Raw genomic sequence first — 23,044 nt, forward strand, 5'->3', positions numbered from 1 at the left:
ATTCGTACTGTCCCACTCCTACTAGATTAGCTTCTAATCTAATATAAATGTGGGGGTTCATTAAAAACAGTAATAACAATAATACACACACACACAAAATCTCACAATCTGCCTAAAATATCTTCCAATTTGAAAAATATTTGAGACTAAAAATGAAGGTTCTGGTAAGAATCCCCTTCACTTGCTATCCTTAAAGTGAGTCTTGTCTTGAAAAGAATCATGAAGAATTCAGCTAATTTCCCCTTCCACCCTACTTCCCAGCCAAATCTATTTCCAACTACCTGATTAATGCATTCTCACCCTAGTCTTCATCTTATTCACCTTAACTGGTAGTAATGTGTATGGGCTGAATTAATATACTTTCTAATCTAATGTAATTTCAGAGGTTCATATTTATAATGTTGTAACACAGTGCTCTGCAACATCACTTAGGCCAGTGGTATTTTTCCAACTCCTTGCAGCATTAACTTGCTCAGTGGCACTCATTTTGCTTGGAGAGCGGTTGACATAATGTCAGCTGTTGAATCAAGTAAATTCACTATAAATTTGTGTGGTTCTGCATTCATCTGCATTAAGTTTCACCAAATTGTGCAGTTTTATTGGTACAATGCCATTCACAATAATTACTGTTCTATTTAACTTTGTATACAGTTGGCATTATGGCATGAAAGTATATACTGGAACTATATTCCATTCAAATCTTAACTTGCTTATGCATTTAATAGACATTAATATTAAAAAGTGCATTTTCTTGAGGAAAGGCAGTAGTGATAATAAGTTATTTATGATAGTTCATGTTGCATCAGGAGATTTTTCATGCTTCACTTGCCAAATATTTGCTATTTATTAATTTATTTTTCCTTTCATGAGACTTCTCAGATTGACTGGGATGTGCTTCTTAATTTCATATCACCTTAAACAGATTTTTGGCAAATGCTAATATTAAAAGTTAATTGTAGCTTCTACATCTAAATTATCATAACTGAAATACTGTGAGTGCTTTCTGGAGAAAACTGATGCAATTTTAGGGATTTTTTTAACTGAAATTGTCTTTTACCTCAGCTTTGAAAAAATTGCCAGGACAATGAAAAAAAAATCTTTGAAAAAATCTTTACAGGACACAGATCATGTGAAAGGTATAACACTTATAGTAAGATACTCATAATTCTTTTCTTTCAGCCATTATGTACACAATATTTCCAGAAATGACAATGCTGGAGTTCAGTAGTCTCTTGCAAAAAAAAACAAAAAAAAAAAAACCAGGCTCAGGACACAACACAACACCATTATTTTTCCAGTAAGTAGAAATTTTTCTTGTGCAATCTTTCTGGAAGTCAGGAAGTATCAGTTGTTGTGTGATATGATATCTTTATTGCAAGCACAATACTCAACCAATGTTTTTTGTTACTGATACAGAGTCAGGTTATTGGAAACTATGTAAGGGCTTCCATAAAGAACATACAAGAAAATGGACTCTGATAATCAATACATATATGCAAATGTATTCTTGTACAATTACATATTTTGTACATGAGCTCATGTATACTCAGTGGATTCTTGGTTTATTGTACGTGCATTGGTGTACCTATAGGAAATTCATGATTGTCAGTCCCCTCCTCTGTTCTCTCTGTGTCCTGCTGAAATATTAATGAATCACACAACAATTCTCTGATATCTACAATCATTTGATAGCCACCAACTTAAAAAAAATCCTTAAGCAGTCACAAGTACACTTTGAACTATTAACTTCTTGCTGTTTAAAAGAAATACAGTGTTGGCATTTTAAGAGTGTTTTAGACCTTGGTTTTAGAAGATGATACTGACAACTTTTTTTCTCTAATACTGGTTTCCTCCATCAGCAAACAGAATTGGCGTGTAACTTTGGTTAGTGTTGTCATGGGTAGAACATTGCCTACAGGCAATCAGAGGCATGATCTCAACTGCTGCTCCTCCAAGCCTTTGCTTATCTCTAGAGAAGATCCGCTGGAGAAGGCTTTCTCATTTTTCTAGCTCTGCTGCAGGTATTCTTGGTCTATGACACATTTAATAATAACCATCTGGACAACATGGCTAGCTTCAGCACTTTCAATAGAAAGATTTTTTCTAATCGGTCAGCATTTTTTGGAACTAGATTTGGGAAGAATCATGAATATAAGATGGAACACTGGCAGCATTGGTGCCCTTTTATTTGCTGCAGCTGATATGTTTAATTGTGGTATGAGGATACTTGGAATAAGTTATGACAGTAAAAACACTGCTGACAGCTTGTCTCTACTGAAGTTTGTGGTTCTCCTAATAGTAGAAAACAGAATTCATGTTAATGACTAGGAACTAATACTCTCCACGGGGCTCAGCAACAAGTTACACAGATGATCAGCAGCTACCTACTTCCAGCTACAGTTTTCTCTCTCAACTGGCTATCCACAAAAATGTTACTTAGGCATTGGCTACAGCCACTTGTAGAACAGTCACACAACTTAGGAGCAAATTCTAAACAACATTTAGGTGCCCAAGTCATGCTCTGAAAAAGATAAAGAAATGTAGATAGAATTTGTTGTTAGACACTGAAGAATTCTTCAGGTCTTTGTCTGCAACATTTACTGAATGTGAAGGAGATATATTGCTGTCTGTCATGCTTCCTAAAAAGAGTTGCCAATTCTGTCTTCAGATTTGCTCCCACTTAAAAAACTTGCCACATAATTTCCTTTCACATAAATAACGAAGAAGGAAAGAAAATCCCCAAGGTGTTTCATTGTTTGAAGACAGTTGGTCCAATTTGGGGCCTGCACTTGCTTTGAGGTAATAATGACAATAACATTCCATGGAAATGTATAGATTTAATTAATTAGCTAATTTATTTATAGAGTGTCTGTGCAGGACAGATGACTATGAAAAAGTGTGTAGGTTTTCTCCTTAGTGATTGAAATAATAAAAATAATTTCTCTGTCTTCCAATAATTTTAAAGGAGTTAAAGGAGTCCTGTTCATTTTTTACCTCTGATAAAACCAGCTGTTATGTTAGGGAAACAAAAAGGTAGTGTTTTTCCACAGAGTCACAGAAGGAGCAGACTGCACACAGATTGTTTTGGAGCACACAAGAGCGGAGAGGAGTTGCGGTTCCCTTGCGGAGGTCTGTGGAAGGGCGCTCTCAGCTCTGCCCGTCAGGAACAAGATGCTTTGCTGTCCTTTTACAAGGATGATGAGGTGCAAGGTGATGATTATCATGGGTCCGTCTGCCTGCAGCACCATGGTCCCGTGATGTCATGGACCAAGCAGGATAGCAGGCAAATGTTATTAGCAGGAAAACAGGCTTTAGGGGGAAGAGTAGAACCTTCTAAAAGGTCTCACGGTGTAAGCATAAAAAAAACCAAACAAAACACAACCAAAACAAAACAACAAAAAAAACCCCAAACAAAACAAAACCCAAAGAACCAAAACAAACAAACAAACAACCACCCAACAACAACAAAAAAACAGGTAGCTTTTTAAATACAGCACATCGTAACAAGCAGCTGCAAGCAGACCTAAGCGGAAAGCCGAATATTGCATGCTGTCCTTTCCCCGAGCACCCTAGGAAGAGGTGCTCTCTGGTGGACAGAAGGAAAAGCTGGTCCGAGAAAAGTGCCGCTGTGCCCTCGGTGAGATAGATCGAGCTCAGAAGGGGACTCGAGGCTAAGAAGCGGAAAAGAGTGCGTTTCCTCTGTGACAGCCTGTCGAGAGAGTGAGGCTCAGGGAGAGAGGCTGATACGAAAGCATCCAAAGCTCCCGAACGGAGACCTGTGCATGTCCCGCGCACCCGCTCCGCTTTGGACGCGCACCCTGGGCTCCGCTAGGACATGCCCGCGGGAGCGATCCAGCCCCGGCTCCGAGCGCCGGCAGCTCCGGGCCGCTGCTGTTCGCTGCCCAGCTGCCCTCGGCCGCACGGACACAGCCCAGAGCCTGCGGCCGGCCCCGCGGCCGAGCGGAGCTGCCCGCCGACCCCCGGGCGCTCTGTCAGTCAGGGCATCGCCGTCCCCGCACGGCAGCCTCTGCGGGAGCGGCGGGAGGCTCCGCCTCCGCCCGATCGGGAACAGCCTGATAAAGGCAGGTGCGGGCGAGCAGCGGGACCCCAGATCGAAGCATCTGCTTGTGCACGCAGCCCCTGACCCGTCCTTTGCCACGCCGCGCGAGGCGACGCCTGGGGCGGGCGGCGCGGGACGGGAGCGGAGCGGAGCGGAGCGGAGCCTGCCGCCGCCGGCCGCGCGCGCCGCTGTCCCGCCGTCCGGAGCCGTCGGGCGCGTCTCTGCGAAGGGACAAGGACCTCGCCCCCAAGGACCTCCGGAGAGGCGGGATCTCTCCGGGAAGGGGAAGCAGGATTTTGTTGTGTGGCTTGAAGATGAGGCAGGTATCTGGAGTGGCGCTCCTCCTGGGGCTGATGGCTCTCCCAGCGGCGCTGGGACAGAGAAACTCGGAAAGCCATAAAAATAGCAACCAGAGCTTTGCCATCGTCTCTTTCAAATGGGATCACGTCAAGGAGCCGTATATCATTGCACTCTGGATACTTGTGGCCAGCTTGGCCAAAATCGGTGAGTCTGAGGTTACATATTAATACGTGTCCTCTCCCTTTCCCTTCCCCCTTGCCCTTCTCCCACCCAACGTAAATGAAGAAAGCTTATCATAGGTCCGCTGACCCGTTTTCTGGGGGTTTACTGTACTCTGTCCTGATTTCATAATACTGCCCTACACGGTCCTTAGCAGTGTGATTTTCACCAGCCTCGAGGGGTTACCTGGTTCATTTTCACCGCCCACGACTATGGATTCTGCATCTGACTTCTTGTAAACCCTTTCAATTCCTTGAGACCTTGCATTACTCTTGCTCCCAGGAAAAAACTTTTTGCAAAAGTGAAACAGAAATCGGGCCTTCCTGCTTACACAATATCTATTGCACTTTATGATATGTTTTTCTCCTGCCTGTCGTTGTTAGCTATATCAGTTGGTATCATCAAAAATAACCAGTGCAAACTGAACATATGAACTTAGCGCTCTCTGCTTTGAAGTACATTGCTGGATTAGTGAAAGAGCATCGTTTATAGAGAAGGTAACACTTCAGTCCATCTGATGTAGCTGAAAAAAATTCAAGCTTTAGAGCACCCAGAATTTTCTTCAAGAAATTGGAATAAGTGAAAAGCCATGACTTAGCCTAACATCCATGTAGTTAAAATTAATTTATATGAATGCTCCAGCTCTTGTGTTCTGAACTTTGTGACTTTTTCCAAAAGCGATCTTGTATCAATAATGCAGTTTGCTGAACGAGAAAAGTCACTGTTTAATTAGAATGTATTTTACTTGATTGATGCTATCACTTTCAGATCTTTTGCCTTTGGATCTAAAAACACACCTCCACTTTGGCTGACACTATAAATGCCATTTTCATTTAAAATAAATCTTTTCTATAATCAGTCTCATCTCAGAAGGTCAGCTGAAAATCGTACTGAAGACTTTTCTGGACTTGTATTGTTAATACTAATTTGGTATACCAGAGTCACATCCCACAGATTTTTCATGCCACAGAGAATGAAAGATGTAAAAAGGTATACTTAGGTATATTCTATCTAGCACATAAGAGAAGCATAGTAAGACCTGGATGGAAAATCCAAACCCCAAAAAAGTATTTTAAAAGGAGTAGTATGTTACAAGTTGGGATGATATTGTACATAATTATCTAGCAGTATTTGCATCTCGGCTTTTACTTGATCAACCACAGATATATAACTAAATACCTTTATCTGAACTTGTTTGACTATGCTATGCAAATAGTTTGTCTTCAGACAGTTGCTGCATCACCTAGATTACATAGCAGACATTATGTTTTAATTGACTTTTACTGATGAATTATAGCAATTAGAAAGCTGGGGAAACCATATACAGGAAATAACTCACAACACTGAGTACCTTTAAAACGGTGCTGAACAAAGTAATAAACAGGCTGCTTGTTTGAGCCTTCTTTTTGAGATAGTCTTCTAAGTAAGTATAGTTATTAAGGCCCTGTGCTATTTAGGCTTTGCTGTTCTGTACATGTGGCCCAGTTGTAGAGTGTAATATTAGTGGTGCACAGCCATATCAGTTTGTGTCTAAAGCCAATGAACCCAAGAACAGGACAGTTAGATTGTACTATATTTAAATTGCAATGGCCTGGATTGAGATTAGTTGAGATTAATATGAGCCATTTTACCATGAAGTCCTTGATATAAACTCTTGATAAAGCACTTACTGTCAAGAGCTGAGTGGTGCTGATTGTTTTTAAATTCTTTGTACTTCTTTCACAGCTGCACAGAGCATGTCACTTATTAGCTGATCATACCTATCATCACTCCATCACTTCTCTTCCCCACAGCTCTCAAGCTTTGTTTGTTTCTCTCTTCACTTTTGTATTTTTGATCCTATACTTCTCTGGACATAGTTTCTGAAGAAGCAATGGATAACTGTTGTATTCCCCTGAGACCCTATGAATGTCTCTGCTTTCCCCACCAGTCACAAATAACACACAGAAAAGCAAGAATGTACACTCACTGTTCAACACCGTCTTAATGAAGAAATCATGAAGGTGTTGATGTAAGTCTGTGAGAAAGGGAACTGAAAAAATTAGCTTTTCAGCCTTCTGTCTGCCTTGGTGTTTCAAGGGTTCTGGAAAGTAGGTCAGAAATCTATGAGAAGTTTTTGAATTGCAAAAGTCCTGTGCTGCATCAAAGAAAGTTTACATATTTAAAAAGCAGACAGAAAAGAACTGAGAAAGAAAATATAGAACATCTGTCCTTGGGTTTCTTTACTACCTGAAGCAGGCCAGTTGTAGTGGAGTGAAAGTGCTGGTTTTGCTGTGGGTTTTTCAGCAGGGGAGGAGCTGTTCTTGCACATGCAAGCTCACTTCTCCATGGCTACAGGGATTGGGAGTTATTTTACTGATGGATGATAGACAATTGGGTCAGCAGAAAGTGTTCTAGGAATTGCAGTTGGTACCTGGGGATAAAGGTATATGAGAATACTTGCTTTCTCTTGAATTAGAATAGCATTAGTAGTTTAGTGTTTATTTGGGTTTTTGTTATTTTCAGGGTTTTTTTAGATTTGTTTTGTTTGTGTGGAATTTCAGGGTTTTTGTAAAAAAACAAGTTTCAGTTCATGGTGTTATATGACTGGGAGAAGCATTTTGTATTAGGAGATTTTTGCAGATTTTCTGGGGCTTGATGTTCGTGTTATGTACCAAGTATTCTGCAACATGAACTGTTGTATGTTAAATCTCATAAATATCCCAAATGAATGAGCAAGTGCCTAGTGTTTTGGGCTTTTGGAGAAGGAAACTGCTTTTTTAGTTTTAGTTTGGTCTATTTAGTTTGGTCTATTTTTGGTTAACTCTAAATATTGCTACAAATGAAACTGTGGAAAAGAGTCTTCATACAATTGGCTTTCATGCATTATAGAAAATAAAAAATTTGTGCCTTCCATGAAACTTCTGATGCATCTTGGTCTACTGTTCAACATATTCTAATTTATTTGATTTGACCCTCTTCATCTGAAATATTCCAACTCTTCATTCTTCCACTTCAAGTGAAACATTCTTAAGGTTCACAATGTTCTGCTTTGGCTAATGATCTTTATTTCCTCTTTTGGTAGGCTGTCTTATCTACTATACTACAGAGGAGTATCCTTGTGGGATAGGGCCAATAAACTACTTACATTTGTAAATCCAAGCCAGAAAATCATCTTATCTACATGAAGAAGGTACATGAGGTACAGCTGAGGACCCTCCTAGTGGACTTCAGGAGTCCACGTCCTGGTGTCTCAGTGCTCCACATGAAATAAGCAATACCACTGAAAAAGAATAACCTCCAATGCACACATGTATGCATTTATAGCTACAGACAGTACAGACATTTCCTGCTGTAGGTAAAGGATGTACCATTTTTAAACAACATGCTTACACAATATAGTTCTGGTTTAAGATGAAAGATACTTGTATGCTGACCCTCATATTCTTTCTAAGCTGACTCATATTCTTTCTAAGCTGACTTGGCCATGTACTGTTTATATGTCTGTCACGGATAACATTTTGGAAATAAACTTTGTAGATGCATAGAAGACACAAACAACATTCCAGCAGGAAAGTCTCTACAGAAAGAGGTAGAAACAGGTGGAAGATCAGAAAACTTTGGAAACAAGTTGAAGAAAGGAAGGAATAATGAGCTCAGAAGCTAAAAATGCCTAAGAGAATAATTTTTTAACACTGAACATTGTATACAATTTTGTGATGGTACTCCTCAGGCCATGTCAATTAAAAAAAAAAAGCTTTCTCCTAGAGGGATATCTAGTACATGTTTCTATACTTGTTTAGAATCCTAGGAAACAAAGAGAGATTGTACTTATATCTTCATTGGAGGTTGTACTAGGGAAATTGTGAAATTCCTTCTTGCAGTTTAAATCCCTTTCTGGACTCTAATATTTTTATAACATTTTTTCAACATTTTTACAGAAGAATAGGTAATTGTCCCAAAGTAAAAAAAAAAGCCCTACAAAGCAGCCTTTCTGTCTGTCTGGCCTCCTGGGTTTGCTCAGTGTATGCAGATAAGCAACTGGAAGAAATAGTGGGAGAGTAAGTGACTATGAACAGGAATGAGGAAGGGTACACAGCCTTTTCATTATCTGAGTCAAGCCTCTTGCCAACTGTTTTTTTAGTATAGGTTATGCTGAGTCTAAGAATGTCACAAAAGCTTTTCTTTTTTCTTAATTTCTGTGTAGTTGCATACAAATTCTAAAGGCTCTTATATAAGAAATTAAAAAGTGGGAGTGAAATTTGAATCCAGGGCAGCTGGTAAATCTGTCGTCAGGAATGCCACAATGCTTTGGAGGAGGGGGAAGAAATGCTTCAATAACAGCGAGCAAACACTTAGGAGAAGGCTGGTCAAGATACTGTGTCAGATGGACTTGTTGAGTCCATCAGCTCTTGAGACCCCAGGAGGACACGAGCTTCAGAGCGCAATGCATCTGTAAGGTTAGAGATATGGATCCCCACAAACAATCCAGTTTCTGCATGCCAGGGCTCCTTCACATTGTCTCAAACTAGACTGAGAAAGGAGCTCTTTAGAATATTTTAACACAAACAATTGCTGTGGAGAATTTTAAGCATGTTAGGGATGGGCTAGGGAAGGAACTGTGAAAGGCAGGTCTAACCACCCATCTAATTTAGATTCCTGGGGCAATATTTTCTTTGAAGAAATCAATAACCCTCCTTCCAAAGCAAACTGTCATAACAAAAGCCCATTTGACTCCAAAGTTTCTCCTCCTGGCACTCTAGCTACTGGAAAGTGTCAGTTATGTAGAGAAAGTGATTTAAGGCATTATTTTAATAAAATAAAAAATGTGAGACTAGCTCTTCTGTTGACAATTCTTCAGTAAATGACAGTTAGAAAAAATGTTCAAGGGTGCTTAGCAGAACTTTACTGGCTGTATTTAACTGAAAATGGAGTCAGAGATTCAAAGGTGATGATATCATCAGATCCTGCAAAGTTTAAACTACCAGCCTCCTCATGATTGTAGATCTTGTTAAAAGTTGCTTTCATTAGCAAGTGATAATATGGAAAAAGTCTTTACATTGACTGAAGTCATTGACAGTGACTTAAGAATCCTGGAGTTGGTTATCTTACCTCATATCCTGACAAAGATAAGAAGGGGAAAATGCTTCTTTTACCTTTATTATGAAGTCAGTAGAAGCTGAAACAGGTTAGCACACTTAGAACAGAGGCATGTGCATTTTCTCTCCCCAGATAGTCATAGAAACACTATTAAATTTTGTTTCTTGTAAACAGTGCTGGCAACTGTTATATATCTGTGGTGTCTTCATTTTTGTACGATGCTGTATTTCCTTTTCCAACATGCTGTTCAAAATACCTGTGAGCTAGAAATGTTAAGTAGTGTAAAATCTCTTATCTTTTAAAGAATTACCTTATGTATCTAACATTTCATAAGTTTTAGGCATCTGAAAAAAATATTTCTAAAATTGAATAATAGCTTTGGATTTCCAATGGTAGGAACAACTGTGTGAGCCATATTTTTATTAAATTTATCATCTGTGACTGCCACATTTTAATTCCATTTTACTCTTGTGCCTTACTCATAATTTTCCTGTACTTCCTGTCTCCCTGTAACACACATCTATCTTCTTCCCCCACCCCCTCCAAGTCTTGCAAGTCTCAAGTCTTAATTATTTAGAGCAGGGAAGAAGATATCAGGACAGTATAATTTGACAAGATTCAGATTACATGCCCTGGTAAATAGCAAATATACAATGGCAACTTGTGTGAATTACATAAGAAAACAATGGCATTTTGAGAATGGCCCTGAACTGAATACAGTTCAGGCATGCATACCTAAGAAAGGATCTCTGCCATCAATTACTTTCAGGCACCTGTGTGCAAAGTGCTCGGCGTTCTCTGCAGAACAATGGAATCCTTTTAATACTGTAGTCTTAGGATTGTTGAAACCATTGATTTACTGTCTTCAGAGCTCAAGCCACTTATTAGCAAGAGCGACCTACAAACCCCCGAAGTGACTGTAAATCTCTTATGGGATAATGCAGCAGACCGCAGCCCCACAAGACATAAGACCAAGCAGCAAATCCTTCTAGGTGTACAGAAGGAGGTGTACAATAGTTCTTCAAGTGAAAAGCTCTGAGGTCCCCCCTTTGTTTTTTGTGGACCTTTGTGTGTTAGTGATGTTTGGCAGGGAAGCTGTACTAGAAATCCTGAATTATTACTTTGTTTGACATGTACAACCAGAATCCTGTCAAAAATCAGTAGTTTTACCACAAGTTTGCTTTAAAAAATGTTTGGAATCCAACTAAAAGGGTTTCCCCTATTTACCAGCGCTTTAATTCCTCTGAAGTAATGGGCTAGTGGATTACTTGGTTCTTCTATCGTATGGCTCACTCTATTCCAAGATTAAATGTTGAGTCCAAAGTAACAGAAAAATATTTCTTATCTGAGTATTCTTTTTCTTTCACAAAAATGTCTCTGATTTTTCTCTTCTCTCTGCAGCAGTGAAGTTAGACTAATGGCCTGAAGAACTAGAGTCTTTAATTGTTATTCGGTTTGTTGACAAGTGGCAACCATTTAAAACTAGAGACCATTAAAACAGTCGTGGTAAACCACAGAGCATGGTGTATTGGCTGTGTTGCAATATTTTGTTTCCTTCTGTAAAGCAATTTGCAGAGTATTTACCCCTGTGGAAGGAGTGATTTGATACCCAATTGGTTGCTATGTAAAGCACTGTAAAGTCATAAATACTGAAACTACAGCCTGACAAGGAAGAGCTGACCAAGATGGAATGCAAGACATCAAGTGGAAACACTTTTAATTAAGGCGCGAATATTTAATGCTCATTCATGGAAGAAGAAAACTGGAAGGTATTCTGAAAGGCCTGCACAATCACAAGGGTTTGAAGTAGTTGGATCTGGAGAGTTTTCTCCTTCCATTAAATGAAAATAGAAACAATAATTCTGGATTCATTAAAATGTGCCTAGGAGAGAAGTTCTGCTTTTATATATTGAAAGAAAAAATGCCTTTGTTTTTGCCAAAGCCAAATGTAAAATAGCAGTAGTCACACACCAGGGAAGAAAATCTCAGTGTAGATTGTAGATTGATTTTCAAAAACATGTGGTTTTGATTATTTCTGCTTCAATTACATTTTTTTAAAAATTGGGGGGGGGGGGGGGAAGTTTGAACTAGTGTCTTTATAGATTCAGCCAGTTTCATAAGTTAAGGTTTGAGGAAAATGTTAAACATTAAGAAACCAGTAAAGGTCTTGAGACAGTGAAATTTCACAATGAAAATCTCCCAGGTATAAACAGATTGTAAACTGATGGAAAGACTTGCTAGCTCCTTTATTAAAATGATTATTGTTTCATTGGTTTGTTGATATAACAATATTCCAGGGACTAGGTGATACCAGATAGTATAAGATAGCTTTGTGTTAATGTTATGTTAATGTTAATATTGATACATTAACGGCTGTACTTTCATACATAAAACTAAATATACGGATAGTTTGGAGATATTACAATACTACTCCAGTGAAACAACAAACTGGTGAATATCTAGATGTAAATTTTCAGACCTTGGCCGCTTAGATATATGCTTAGGAAATTCAGTTAATAAATGCTACTTAGTGGTTTAAGTGGTTAAAATATTAATTCCAGCAGTGTTTGAATGCTTTCTCTTCTGTCTATGCACAGTCTAGAGTTTGAAGTGCTCTAAGACCTGGTTTGAATTAAATATCCAGATTTTCTGTTGAAATAATTTTGGCTCTAAGCTATTCCATCCTATTTAATTCTGGGAATGAATTCGGGACAGTAGTGAACTGGGGAAAACCGTTGGATACTGGGTCTCCTATAGTGTTCACAAAATCATAAAATAATAGTGTCACAGGCTTGTTGAGGTTGGAAAGTGCAACATCTGGTCCTATGCTCCAGCTCACCCAGGGTGACCTACAGCTCATTGCCATGAGCAGACAACGTCCAGAAAACTTTTGATTATTTTCAAGGATGGAGATTCCACAACCCTTCTGGGCAGCCTGTGCCAGTGTCTGGCCACCCTCACATCTCTGCCAAGCTGCTCTGCAGCTGGGTGGCCCCTTACATATACTGGTGTGGTGGGTTGTTCCTCATCAGTTGCAGGACTCTGCACTTCTCTTTGCCAAACTTAACAAGGTTCCTGTCAGCTCATTTTCCAGCCTGTCAAGGACCCTCTGGGTAGCAGCCCAACTCTCTGGCCTATCAGCCACTCCTCCAAATTTGTGTCATCAGCCAAATTGCTGAGAGTACTCTCTGCCCCGTCATTTAGACCATTAATGAAGATGTTAAACAGGACTGGACTCAGTACAGACCCCCTGGGGTTCACCTCTAGTTACCAGCCTCCGACTATACTTTGCACCACTGATCACCACCCTCAAGGTCTGTCCATTCATCCAGTTTTCAATCCACCCCACAGCAGCCCATCCAGCCCCTACAGCAACAGCCAGAGGCTGTTCTGGAAGGCAGCGTCAAAGGCCTTATTGACGGCTCATTAGAAACTCGTCAGGCACTGCTCTCCCCTCATCTTCCATGTGCATCACTTTATTGTTATCAGGTTAGTCAAGCACTTTCATGTAGTGAACTATGCTGACTCCTCCAGAGATATTTCTTGTCCCTCATGAGTCTGTTTACCGAATTAGGTGCTATGTCAGTTAGATCTGCAGAACCTTGGATTAGCAGTGGTCATACATGGGTGGACTTTTATCTGCATCCTGGCCGGCCAAAGAAAGCAACATTTCTGTATGCAATTGCTACACTTTGGTTAGCTGGTACAAAATTGCACACTACAGAGAAGAGAGGAATACAAGGTGGTCATATAGTGGCCACATGGTCATGCCACCGTGAATTAAATAAAGGAATGACAAAGTACCTGCACAATTTATCTCTCCTCTAAACTAGGTGCTCTTTGATCAGAGTGGCTTCAGTTTTCTGTTATGAATGGCTTTCACTCATATGTCACTCACGCTTCTGCCTTCTCTTACCTGATACAGTGTGAGTTTCATCTCTTATTTTAGCCAGGATGAACTGATATTCTAATGGGAATTATAATTATTACTTGATGGGAACATGCAGTGAGATCTGTTAACTGGTAGTACTAACCTCAAGCAGCAGCTAAATGAGTCAGTAGGAACATGTGTAAACTCAGAAGTGGTGTTTGTAGTGTACCCTGTTTCCTACAAATTCCTCTTCTGCATACAAGCTGTATGCCAGAAAACCACACCTCTGTGGCTCTCCTCTGTACTATGCGGCTATTACTTCTGTATCTTCCACTTGCAGCACTGGCACTTTACAACCTCTTCTCAGTTTGTCCATTTTTAATGGCTTTTTTCAAGAAGACTGCCTTTGTCCTTCTAAAAAAAGGACCCTAAATTATAGCCATAATGGTCTTCTATTCCTTCCCAAAATTATACTCATTTAGCTAACATCATTTCACAAAGGACTGTGAAAACTCTGACTCTGGATAGGAGGACATTTCAACTATTGAACTGGTATTTTGTCAAGACACAATATTGCAGATAAAGATATTTTGAACTCACTTGGTCAGATCAGCTGCTATGGATGATCACTAGTTGAGGATAGTGTATTTTTTTTTTCTAAGTAGAACTGCTTAAATGCTGTGTTTATTCTTATGTTTCTCCATTGTTTCACTTGCTACCATAGAAGCCACGTAGAAAATAAATTACTAATAACTTCATAGGCAAAAAAGTATTTGAAGTTGCATGCACAATCTTTCTGGTGTAATGAATTGAGAAAGGTAGTCTACATCTAAAAAAATGAACATTTTTGAACTGAGCAGTGCCCTGATCAAGAATGAAAAAGTATGACAAAAGATATGCAATTAAGGACAGAATGGAAGATACAGGTGAGGATGCTAGTACATAAGCATAAAAACATTGGAATTAGATTATGAAAGAACAAGAAAAACAGCAAAAAGAATCTCCATATTTACATTCAAAGCCTAACAAACCGATACATGTATTAATTAATTTTTCAATTTTTGTTGCTTTGTTATCACAAAGATAAGCATTTGACTGTCATTAAAGGTTTTCTGTTAAAATATTTTCTATTCATTGAAAGGATTTTGTCATAAACTAGTGCCTGACAGATTCTATCAAGATGTCTGTTAATTATAATGTCTTATCATGAGTTAACAATGTAAGATTTTTGCGACTTTGCTCTATAGAGCTTTGAGAGGATTGCTTTTGCTCTTGGGCGATCTGTCCTCAGGAGGACTCATCCAGTAGCTCTCCATGTTATCCTGTGGAGTACAGTGTATCTGCTGTACAGGCAGCATTTCTTAGGGAAGATGAATAGGCATAAAATCACTGAGCATCAATTTTTTCAGCTCACTTTTATGCTAAGTATTCTTTGAAATGAGAGAGCCGTCTTTCTACCTGCTCTCAGAAATTCTATAAATGTTCTGGGATATTTGAAGCTGGATCTGCCAATTGCTGCATGGAGCAAAATCTTATGATTCAAGGCAAGAATAAAATATAGGTTAGTAGTTCACTCAGACCCGATATTTAATTGGTTGTGTAGTGTCTTTAATAGAGACTGAAACTTGTACCAGTGAAAACTTACACTACTTATGCAGTAGAAGTGCCTGGAAAAGGAAGGCAGGTTTTGTTACTTTCTCTGTTACAAAATTTAGAAAGAGTCAACAACCCTCCAAAATTTTTGTTAGAAATAAAGAACACAATTTCAGAAAATTCTTTTTTTTCCAGTATGATAAATACATCACAGAAGTCAGTTGAAAATAAAATTTTGTAATTCACCTGCCCCCTCCTCTGCTCAGGTTAATTCAATCAATTTTCAGACATTCTCTGATCTGAGGGTGAGGTCATTACAATTTACATGAGCTTAAAAGAAATGGACTGTCACATTTACCATGGACTTAAGGAGAGCAGCAATTCCTTAATACACAATACACTAATCGTATTTGAACCTTATGTTCCCTAGCCTTTCAGTAAACGGAAGAATATTTTGTTTTCATGTCTTGAATACTTGTACTGAAGAAAATTGTAATTAGGGGATAAGCCAAATTTTTTTGAACCAAAATTATTACTTTCAAGCACTCAATAAGGCATCTTAATTCTTTAGCCTTTCTTAAGGAACACAGCACAATTGACCTTACTAAAAACCATAATTTTTAAGGCATGTTCACTTGAAAAATGCTGTTTGGTGTTTGAAAGTATGAGGATGTAAAACCAGCAGGAGGAAGTATGAAGTTTCCTTCTGTTTATTGTGATTTATGAGTAAAGATTAAAAGCAATCCAAGACAAACCTGCCACTGCAAGTGGAAATTCAGCTTGTGTGTGGGTACTGAAGTTCTTGTATCAGGAAAGACCCATGCAAATGATCTTACATTTTCCTCTTGCTGCCTGGTCTAGCATGCGTTGTCTGTTGTATTTTGGAGGACCCCAATATGTTGAAAGTCAGTAGAATCTTGTCAATATGCCATCATATGATAAATGCTTTCTGATTATAGGGAGATGAAATACTACTGGCAATGGTAGGTTTCCTGCTGTAGTGCCTAAAACACAGAATCCTGGATCCAGCCAGGACAGGATTAATTTTTGCAGCAGTCAGGAGGGGCATGGCAAAGAGGTGATTCTCTACCCCTTAAATCATTTTCTGGGGAGGGTGGGAGGGTTCCCACTCTGGGTTGGGTTGTGAGGCAGAAGGGGGTCAGGGTATTGACAGGGGTTTTCTGTGACAGGTAGACAATAATCTGTGAATCAGTCACCGTTTTTCTTTTATTGCTCTGGCATTGGTATTGCTCCTTGTTTTATTTTATTGTTGCTTCCTGTTGTTGTTCCATCAAAAGCAGCATGGCCAGCAGGTCAAAGTGGGGTGATTCTCCCTCTGCTCTGCCCTGGTGAGAGCCTGCCTGGAGTACTGCACCCAGCTCTGGGCTCCTCAGCACAGGAAGGAAAGGGACCTGTTGGAGCAGGTCCTGAGGATGCCACCCAGATGACCAGAAGGTGGGAGCACCTCTCCTATTAAGACAAGCTGAGAGCATTCAGGTTGTTTGAGAAGGGAAGGCACTGAGGAGACCTTATTGCTGTCTCAGTACTAAGAGGGTAAAACAAAGACTGGGGCAGACTTTTTAGCAGGGCCTGCTGGGATTGGACTAGGACTAATTGTTGTTAACTAAAAGATTCAGGATATATAGAAGAAGGAAATTTTTTATGATGAGGGGGGTGAAACACTGGAGCAGATTACCCAGAGAGGTGATAGATGCTCAGTCTCTGGAAATATTCAAAGCCAGGTTGGACAGGTCTTTGAGCAACTGGTCTAGTTGAAGATGTCCCTGATCTTTGCAGGGGGATTGCAGTAGATGACCTTCAAAGGTCTCTTCAAATCGTAACTACTTTAGGATTCAACTGAAGTTTAATTCTTTTATATGTGGCAATAAAAGTAAAAAAGAGGCACTAACGTAGATAGTTTAGTAATATTTGTTTCATACTGGATTCTTACTGCTCCCAAAGTTTAATTTCTGCACAGATATTTTTAGGAATATATGCAAAATCTTTGCCATGTTGGAAAGGATCTAACTATATGAAGCACATTCTTTTACAATGACAAGAAATCAACATTGATATGACTTTATACTATATATCATACAATAGAATGATACTTAGTCTATGTATGTGGCATTCTGGGATTTTTTTTTTACTTAGAAAGGGATTTGTGTCTGGTTTCTACCTTTCTTTTTTCTTGTAATAAACAGTCATCTTAAGTACCCAAAATATTTGAGTTGTGAGCTGGCCTTCAAATGCAGGTTTAGCCAGTTGTTTTGCTCCCTTCCTTTTTATTTCTCCATTGTGGAAAGTAATGTTAAACTAATCTCCTTGTGAACTTCTTTTTGCACACTGTCCCTTCTTATTTTGCCTGTGCATGCACTGCAAAACACAAATCCATGACTGAAAAAACCAGCTGTTGTACCACCTTCCTACTGCACTTCAAAACATCAAAATCATTTTCCATGTGCTACATTTTGCAGTATAAGACCCCAAATTAAACTACAGTTCTTCCTGCTGCTACCATCATGTACATCACCTCTCAAATGAGATAATGAAGGTATGAAAGTTAACATGTTACTTAACTGGAGAAGCTGTAAGGACAAAAATCAAAAATCAAGCTAAAGCACATTGAATGATAGCAGTATCTCAGAGCCATTTGCAGGATAAAATTAGAGTGATATAAACTAAAATGGATCTTGCCCTTAAGTCCAAGGGAAAATAAATCACATATCTGGATTTCTGAGCACATTTACTTTCTTATGGGCAGCAATGAGTGCATTCAGTAACAAATTCTGTTTTCTGTTGCCTAACCCAGAAACTTACAGGCTTGATTGGTGAAAATGATGTTTTCTTAATAGACAGAGTACAGTGTAGCTATTGTAACATGAGAATTGTTGCCTCTTTCTTTCCCACAGATCACCTTGCTCACTTCTTTCCTATATTCTTTCTAACTAGCACTACTAATGTTAAAACAGCTATTCTGTCATAAAGTAAATTCCATAATGTATTCTCCGTAATAGTATATGGAGAAACAGGTAAGTGACACGTTATGGCTGGAGCACTCTTAAAGACAAAAGTTTTTACTTCTCCATTTTCTGACAAAGCTCTGGGATCATCAACCATTCACTGAGATGTTTCCAAAGCCCTAAAAAATTAGAGAATCATGGAATCATAGGATGGTTTGGGTTGGAAGGGACCTTAAAGATCATCTTGTCCCAGCTCTCCTGTGTGGGCGAACACATCTTCCCCTAGACCAAGACAGCTGCATCCAGCCTGGTCTTGAACACCTCTAGGGATTGGGAGTCCACAACCTCTCTGGAAACCTGTTCCAGTGCCTCACCCCCCTTACAGCTAAGAATTTCTTCCTAGTATCTACCCTCCTTCAGCTCAAGGCCATTTTCTCCTTGTCCTTTCACTATGTGTTCATGGGAACAGTCCCTCTCCAGCTCTATTGCAGTCGCCCTCTAGCTACTGTAAGGTTCCTGTAAGGTCTCCCTGGAGCCTTCTCTTCTCCATGCTGAACAACTCCAACTCTCCCATTCTGTCTTCTACATCATAGCAGAGGTGCTCCGGTCCTGTGATCAACTTTGTTGCCTCCTCTGAACCTGTTACAACAGGTCCATGCCTTTCCTCTGCTGGGCACCTTACAGCTGGATGCAGAACTCCAGGTGGGGTTTCACCAGGGCGGAGTAGAGCGGCAGAATGTCCTCCCTTGTCCTGCTGTCCATACTGCTTTAGATGCAGCCTGGGATACAAGTGGATTTCTGGGCTGTGGGCGCACACTGTTGAATTGTGTTGAGCTTGGGAAGAGACTCCATCTGTTTCATTCTGGACACCTTATGTCAATAGGGAATGCTTATCTTAAAAGTATTTCCAACTTTTTGGTTAAAAAAATCTCACCTAGAAAATCTGAGATTACCAAATTTCTGGCACATATAAACAATATATTTGAGTTTCTGAAATTATGTATAGGAGTTGCAGTCCACCATGAAACTCTTCTCTTATCAAGCTGCTGGAGACTCTCTTCCAATATATGACTGGCAAAACTTTGAAGCTTTTCAGGGTGCACTAGTATTTACTTTCAATGGAAAGTAGCCTGGCATATTCTGTTAATTCTCTCAAATTAATTTTCAGTTTTAAGCAAGAGCTACTTGACATAAGGGTGTTTTTTTTTTTTTTTTTTTTGTTTTTTTTTTTTTGTGGGCATCGCTAGTGAATTTGAATACTGTAATGCTTATTTAATTTACTGCTGTAATCAGGAATACTTCCACTGTAATTCCATGCTATACCACTTGTATTAATTAAAACCTTACCAGGGTGGAATGTGAGGGACACACTCCCAGCGCCTGAAAAAAAGTGCTTTCCTACCCCATGACTTGGAGCACCCTTCATAGCTATTTGCCCTAGCCCTTAGGGTTTAATTGCGTCCCTCATGCCCTTCCTAGCAGCAACAATCCTTACTATGCCTTGCTGGAAGCAGTACAGGGGAAGAAGAGAAAGTCTCTACCATATAAGGACGTTTTCAGAGTTTCAGCCTACTATTGGTATTCATTAAATGATTTCTTCCTCATCTTCTTTTTCTTCATTTACTGTAGACCTCAGCAAGAGAGAACTGATTATTGTTTTTATTCAGGCTTTGGTAATTCCTTACACAATTTATCATACAACAGAACAACCATATTACTAGTAACCTATTTCCGTGCAGTTTTTTATCTGTATGAGCAGATGCCAAAACATTCCCATGAGCATGTCTTAGTTTCAATCAATTTATCATATTAAAATGGAGGTTGAAAGGAAAAAAAAATTAAAACTCATAGTGTGAAGCTGAGTTCTTGGCATTTCTATATTTAACCCATGTTACTGGAAAATAGTTTGGTATTTTAAAACTAAAAAAAAAAAGCTTTCACTATCTGTCAATAGCTTTCAGTGAATCTTTGAAGACAATTTTAAAGCTGGGGCAGTTGTAATATTGCAACTTAATTATAATACCTTTACATAGCAAGTGAAGCAGTTTTATGATTCTTTTACTGTCCTGTTTTATATCCTCTATTATACTTCAAGGTGTTTCTAATGTGTACTTTGCTCTCATTTTGAAATATTTTTGACTGTTCCCATTTTTCTTTCAGTGCTGTTCAGTTCCATAAGGGCCAATTGCTACCACACTTGCACTGCAGTGGGACTGCCCCCTCAAAAAAGAACTATTTAGCATAATTATGATAAACTGTCCCTGACTGTTTAAACTTCATTATGTTCTAAGTGCTTATAAAGGTAATAGTTGCTTACTCACACACTTCTTTGAGTTTGGCTTGAGGCAATCTTACTATGTTATGACCTATCAGCTGGGAACCTTGACCTGTATGTTGGTTACATTTTTAATTGCTAACATATTTTGTTAATTGTTCACCTACAGAGACCAGCTACCTAAAATTTCCTCCTTAATGAGCTCATTACAATGCTGTACACTTTGTAAATGGTGACCATTACCTGTGCGACAAATAAAGCAAGGTTTCTTGAGCTGGATTAAACCAAACTCAAACCAGTCCTTCCATATGAAGGACTTCTGTGCCTTGCTTGGAACAAATATGACCAAGATTAAGTATAAATAATATTAATAGACATGCTCATGTAGTATATTTTAAGGCAGTACCAAGATGTCACACTAAAAGTGGATTTTACCTCTTGTACAATATATGTATATTACATGTTTGGGTTTCTTCAGGTATAAAATAACTCCAATTTTTTTTCAATAAATCTCTCATGGTTTTTCTACATTGGGTAAAAGCATAAGGTACTGATTAATAAAATAATTTAATGTCTGTCTAAGGAATATTGATAGAAGAAATCCTTAAAATCTGTTTACTTAAGACATTTTTGCCTGTTGTATATAAACAATTCAAAATGGCAACATCAATTCACAACACTTGTTTTGTTGTTGCAAGGTCCACAGAACAGAATCCAAAGGACTATCAAATATGCTATCAGTCCTCTGAGCAGGAAAAAAAGAATTGAGCACACTGTTGATAAAGATTAGAACGGCAAATACAGAATAATAATGATCAGTTTCAGTTCTGACAAGTCTGCCCAAACACTTCCTGGACAAACTAGAAATGCAGTTCCCTAATGTTTTTAATCTTTGCTTCAGCTGAACCACTTTTAGAACACAAGGGAAGATATTTTTTCTTTAATTTAAACCTAAATTCATCTGCAGATAAGACAAGGTAAAATAGTTTCTGTGTGGATAAAGAAAAGATGAGATAAAAGTATTAAACTATAAGAGGATTATTTTTCAGCCAGAGGAAGTCACTAGAGTTTAGTTTTTGACAGGTGTTATGCAGGGCTTTGGTTTTGCTCTTTTTTTCATTGACCACTACACAGATGTGGGCCTTCCTACTGAAGGTTTCTGATTACTCATTTCTGCAGGCATTATCAGTATTCATATAGATCTGGCTATTGTACAAGGAAAAAAATAAAATTCTGAGTTCTAGGGGAAGGTATGCAATACAGTAATAGCAAGGCCAGTTTAACTCGGAGACCATGACATGAATTGACATGAGAATGGCAAGGGGAAGAGAGGTACATCTGTACAAAGTGAATACAGGGTGACTGTGAGTCACCAGTGTAAAGAATCCAGGATGTAGCTGAACTATAGATTGTGATAGGAAATTATTAATGCTGTTGGACCTGCTTCTACTATGACTCATGCAGAATGCAATCTATATTTCTGATGGCTCTGAATCCACAAAGGTGAACTCAGATTGAAATACACAGAGCTGAAGACTGAAAAGCAGTGGTTTACTTTCAAAAACCAGGGACAAGCATATAATAGGAAATTAGGAAATAAATGTTAGGGAAAACCAACCATTTAAGAAAACTGATATCACTTCCACAAAAGAAAATGTACATAAAATGTCTGTGAACAAGTTCAGGTTAGAAATCAGAATGAAGTCTCTGTGATGAGGGCTGGTGGTGTACCTTTACATAGACTTAGCTGGAGCAATAATCCTCTGAGATGAGGATCATTAAATATGATGGTTTGATAATGAAGGTCTGGATAAATAGCCAAATAGCCCTTCTAGTATTTATGGTTCTTGATGATAATTCCCAGATACTCTGTGCAGCCTACATAAGCAGCTGTAATTAGTTGAAAGGTGTGCCTATGGCTATGCAGGCAAGAAATGCTGTGTTTGCTAAAGTAGGAAACTCAGGAAGTCAAGTCATGAAAGACATGTTAACTAAGAGATCCAGTACAACTGAGGTCAATGCACTGAAGGATGCAAAATTGGTGCATCTGTAAAAATAATAAAAATTACATGGATAGAGCAGAAAATGGAAGACCTGAGAGTATAAAGAAATCAAGTATAGCATGTGCAGGAAGTTTATTGAGGAACTACTAGGTGGTCATGACAGCTGAGAAGTAAAGGGAGCCATAATAAAAGATAGGAGAATTATAAACAAGTAAAACTTCTTAAACAGGAAATGGTATCAAAAACCTTCTCTTAGTAAAGAGTGGAGTAAGTAGAGATTAGACTTATCAGCAAAACGTCTGGAGAAATTTGAGATTAAAGTGGTAGTATAAATGAATTTTCCCAATAAACAGAAAAAAAATTAACTGTAGCATTGAAGAGAACTACTTTTAAAAATTGCCCACATGATTAAAAATGAAACAAAAAATGGTCATTATTGTTAAGCAATTTTCTAAACCTTTGCAATGGATAAGTTTGCTAAGGATTTTGTGCTGTCCATTTTATGAGAAAAATTCACTGTTAGACTGGACGAGGTGATGTTCAGACTGGGACTGACATGGGACTGACATACACTGCCCTCAGTATCATGAGAGGACCACAGCCCACACCAGAGGAAGCCAATTAAAGTCAGTGATTATATAAGACTCTTGGTAAGCCAAGAGTGAGAAGTAATTTTAAAAC

At 38.8% G+C, this 23,044-nt stretch overlaps 1 protein-coding gene across 2 annotated transcripts in view; it reads left to right on the plus strand.

Moving 5' to 3' along the window:
• Window positions 1-3,387: 3,387 nt before the first annotated feature.
• Window positions 3,388-23,044, plus strand: part of SLC9A3 (solute carrier family 9 member A3) — a 57,036-nt gene continuing 37,379 nt past the window's right edge. For both annotated transcript variants that reach the window (XM_039712250.1, XM_039712249.1), the window contains exon 1: window positions 3,388-4,564. In XM_039712250.1, coding sequence (XP_039568184.1) covers window positions 4,375-4,564 — 190 coding nt within the window. In that variant the 5' untranslated portion in view covers window positions 3,388-4,374. The remainder of the gene's footprint in view (window positions 4,565-23,044) is intronic.

This window comes from Passer montanus, unplaced genomic scaffold (assembly GCF_014805655.1).
Source record: "Passer montanus isolate IOZ18808 unplaced genomic scaffold, ASM1480565v1 scaffold26, whole genome shotgun sequence".
In the NCBI taxonomy this organism is placed as follows: domain Eukaryota; kingdom Metazoa; phylum Chordata; class Aves; order Passeriformes; family Passeridae; genus Passer; species Passer montanus.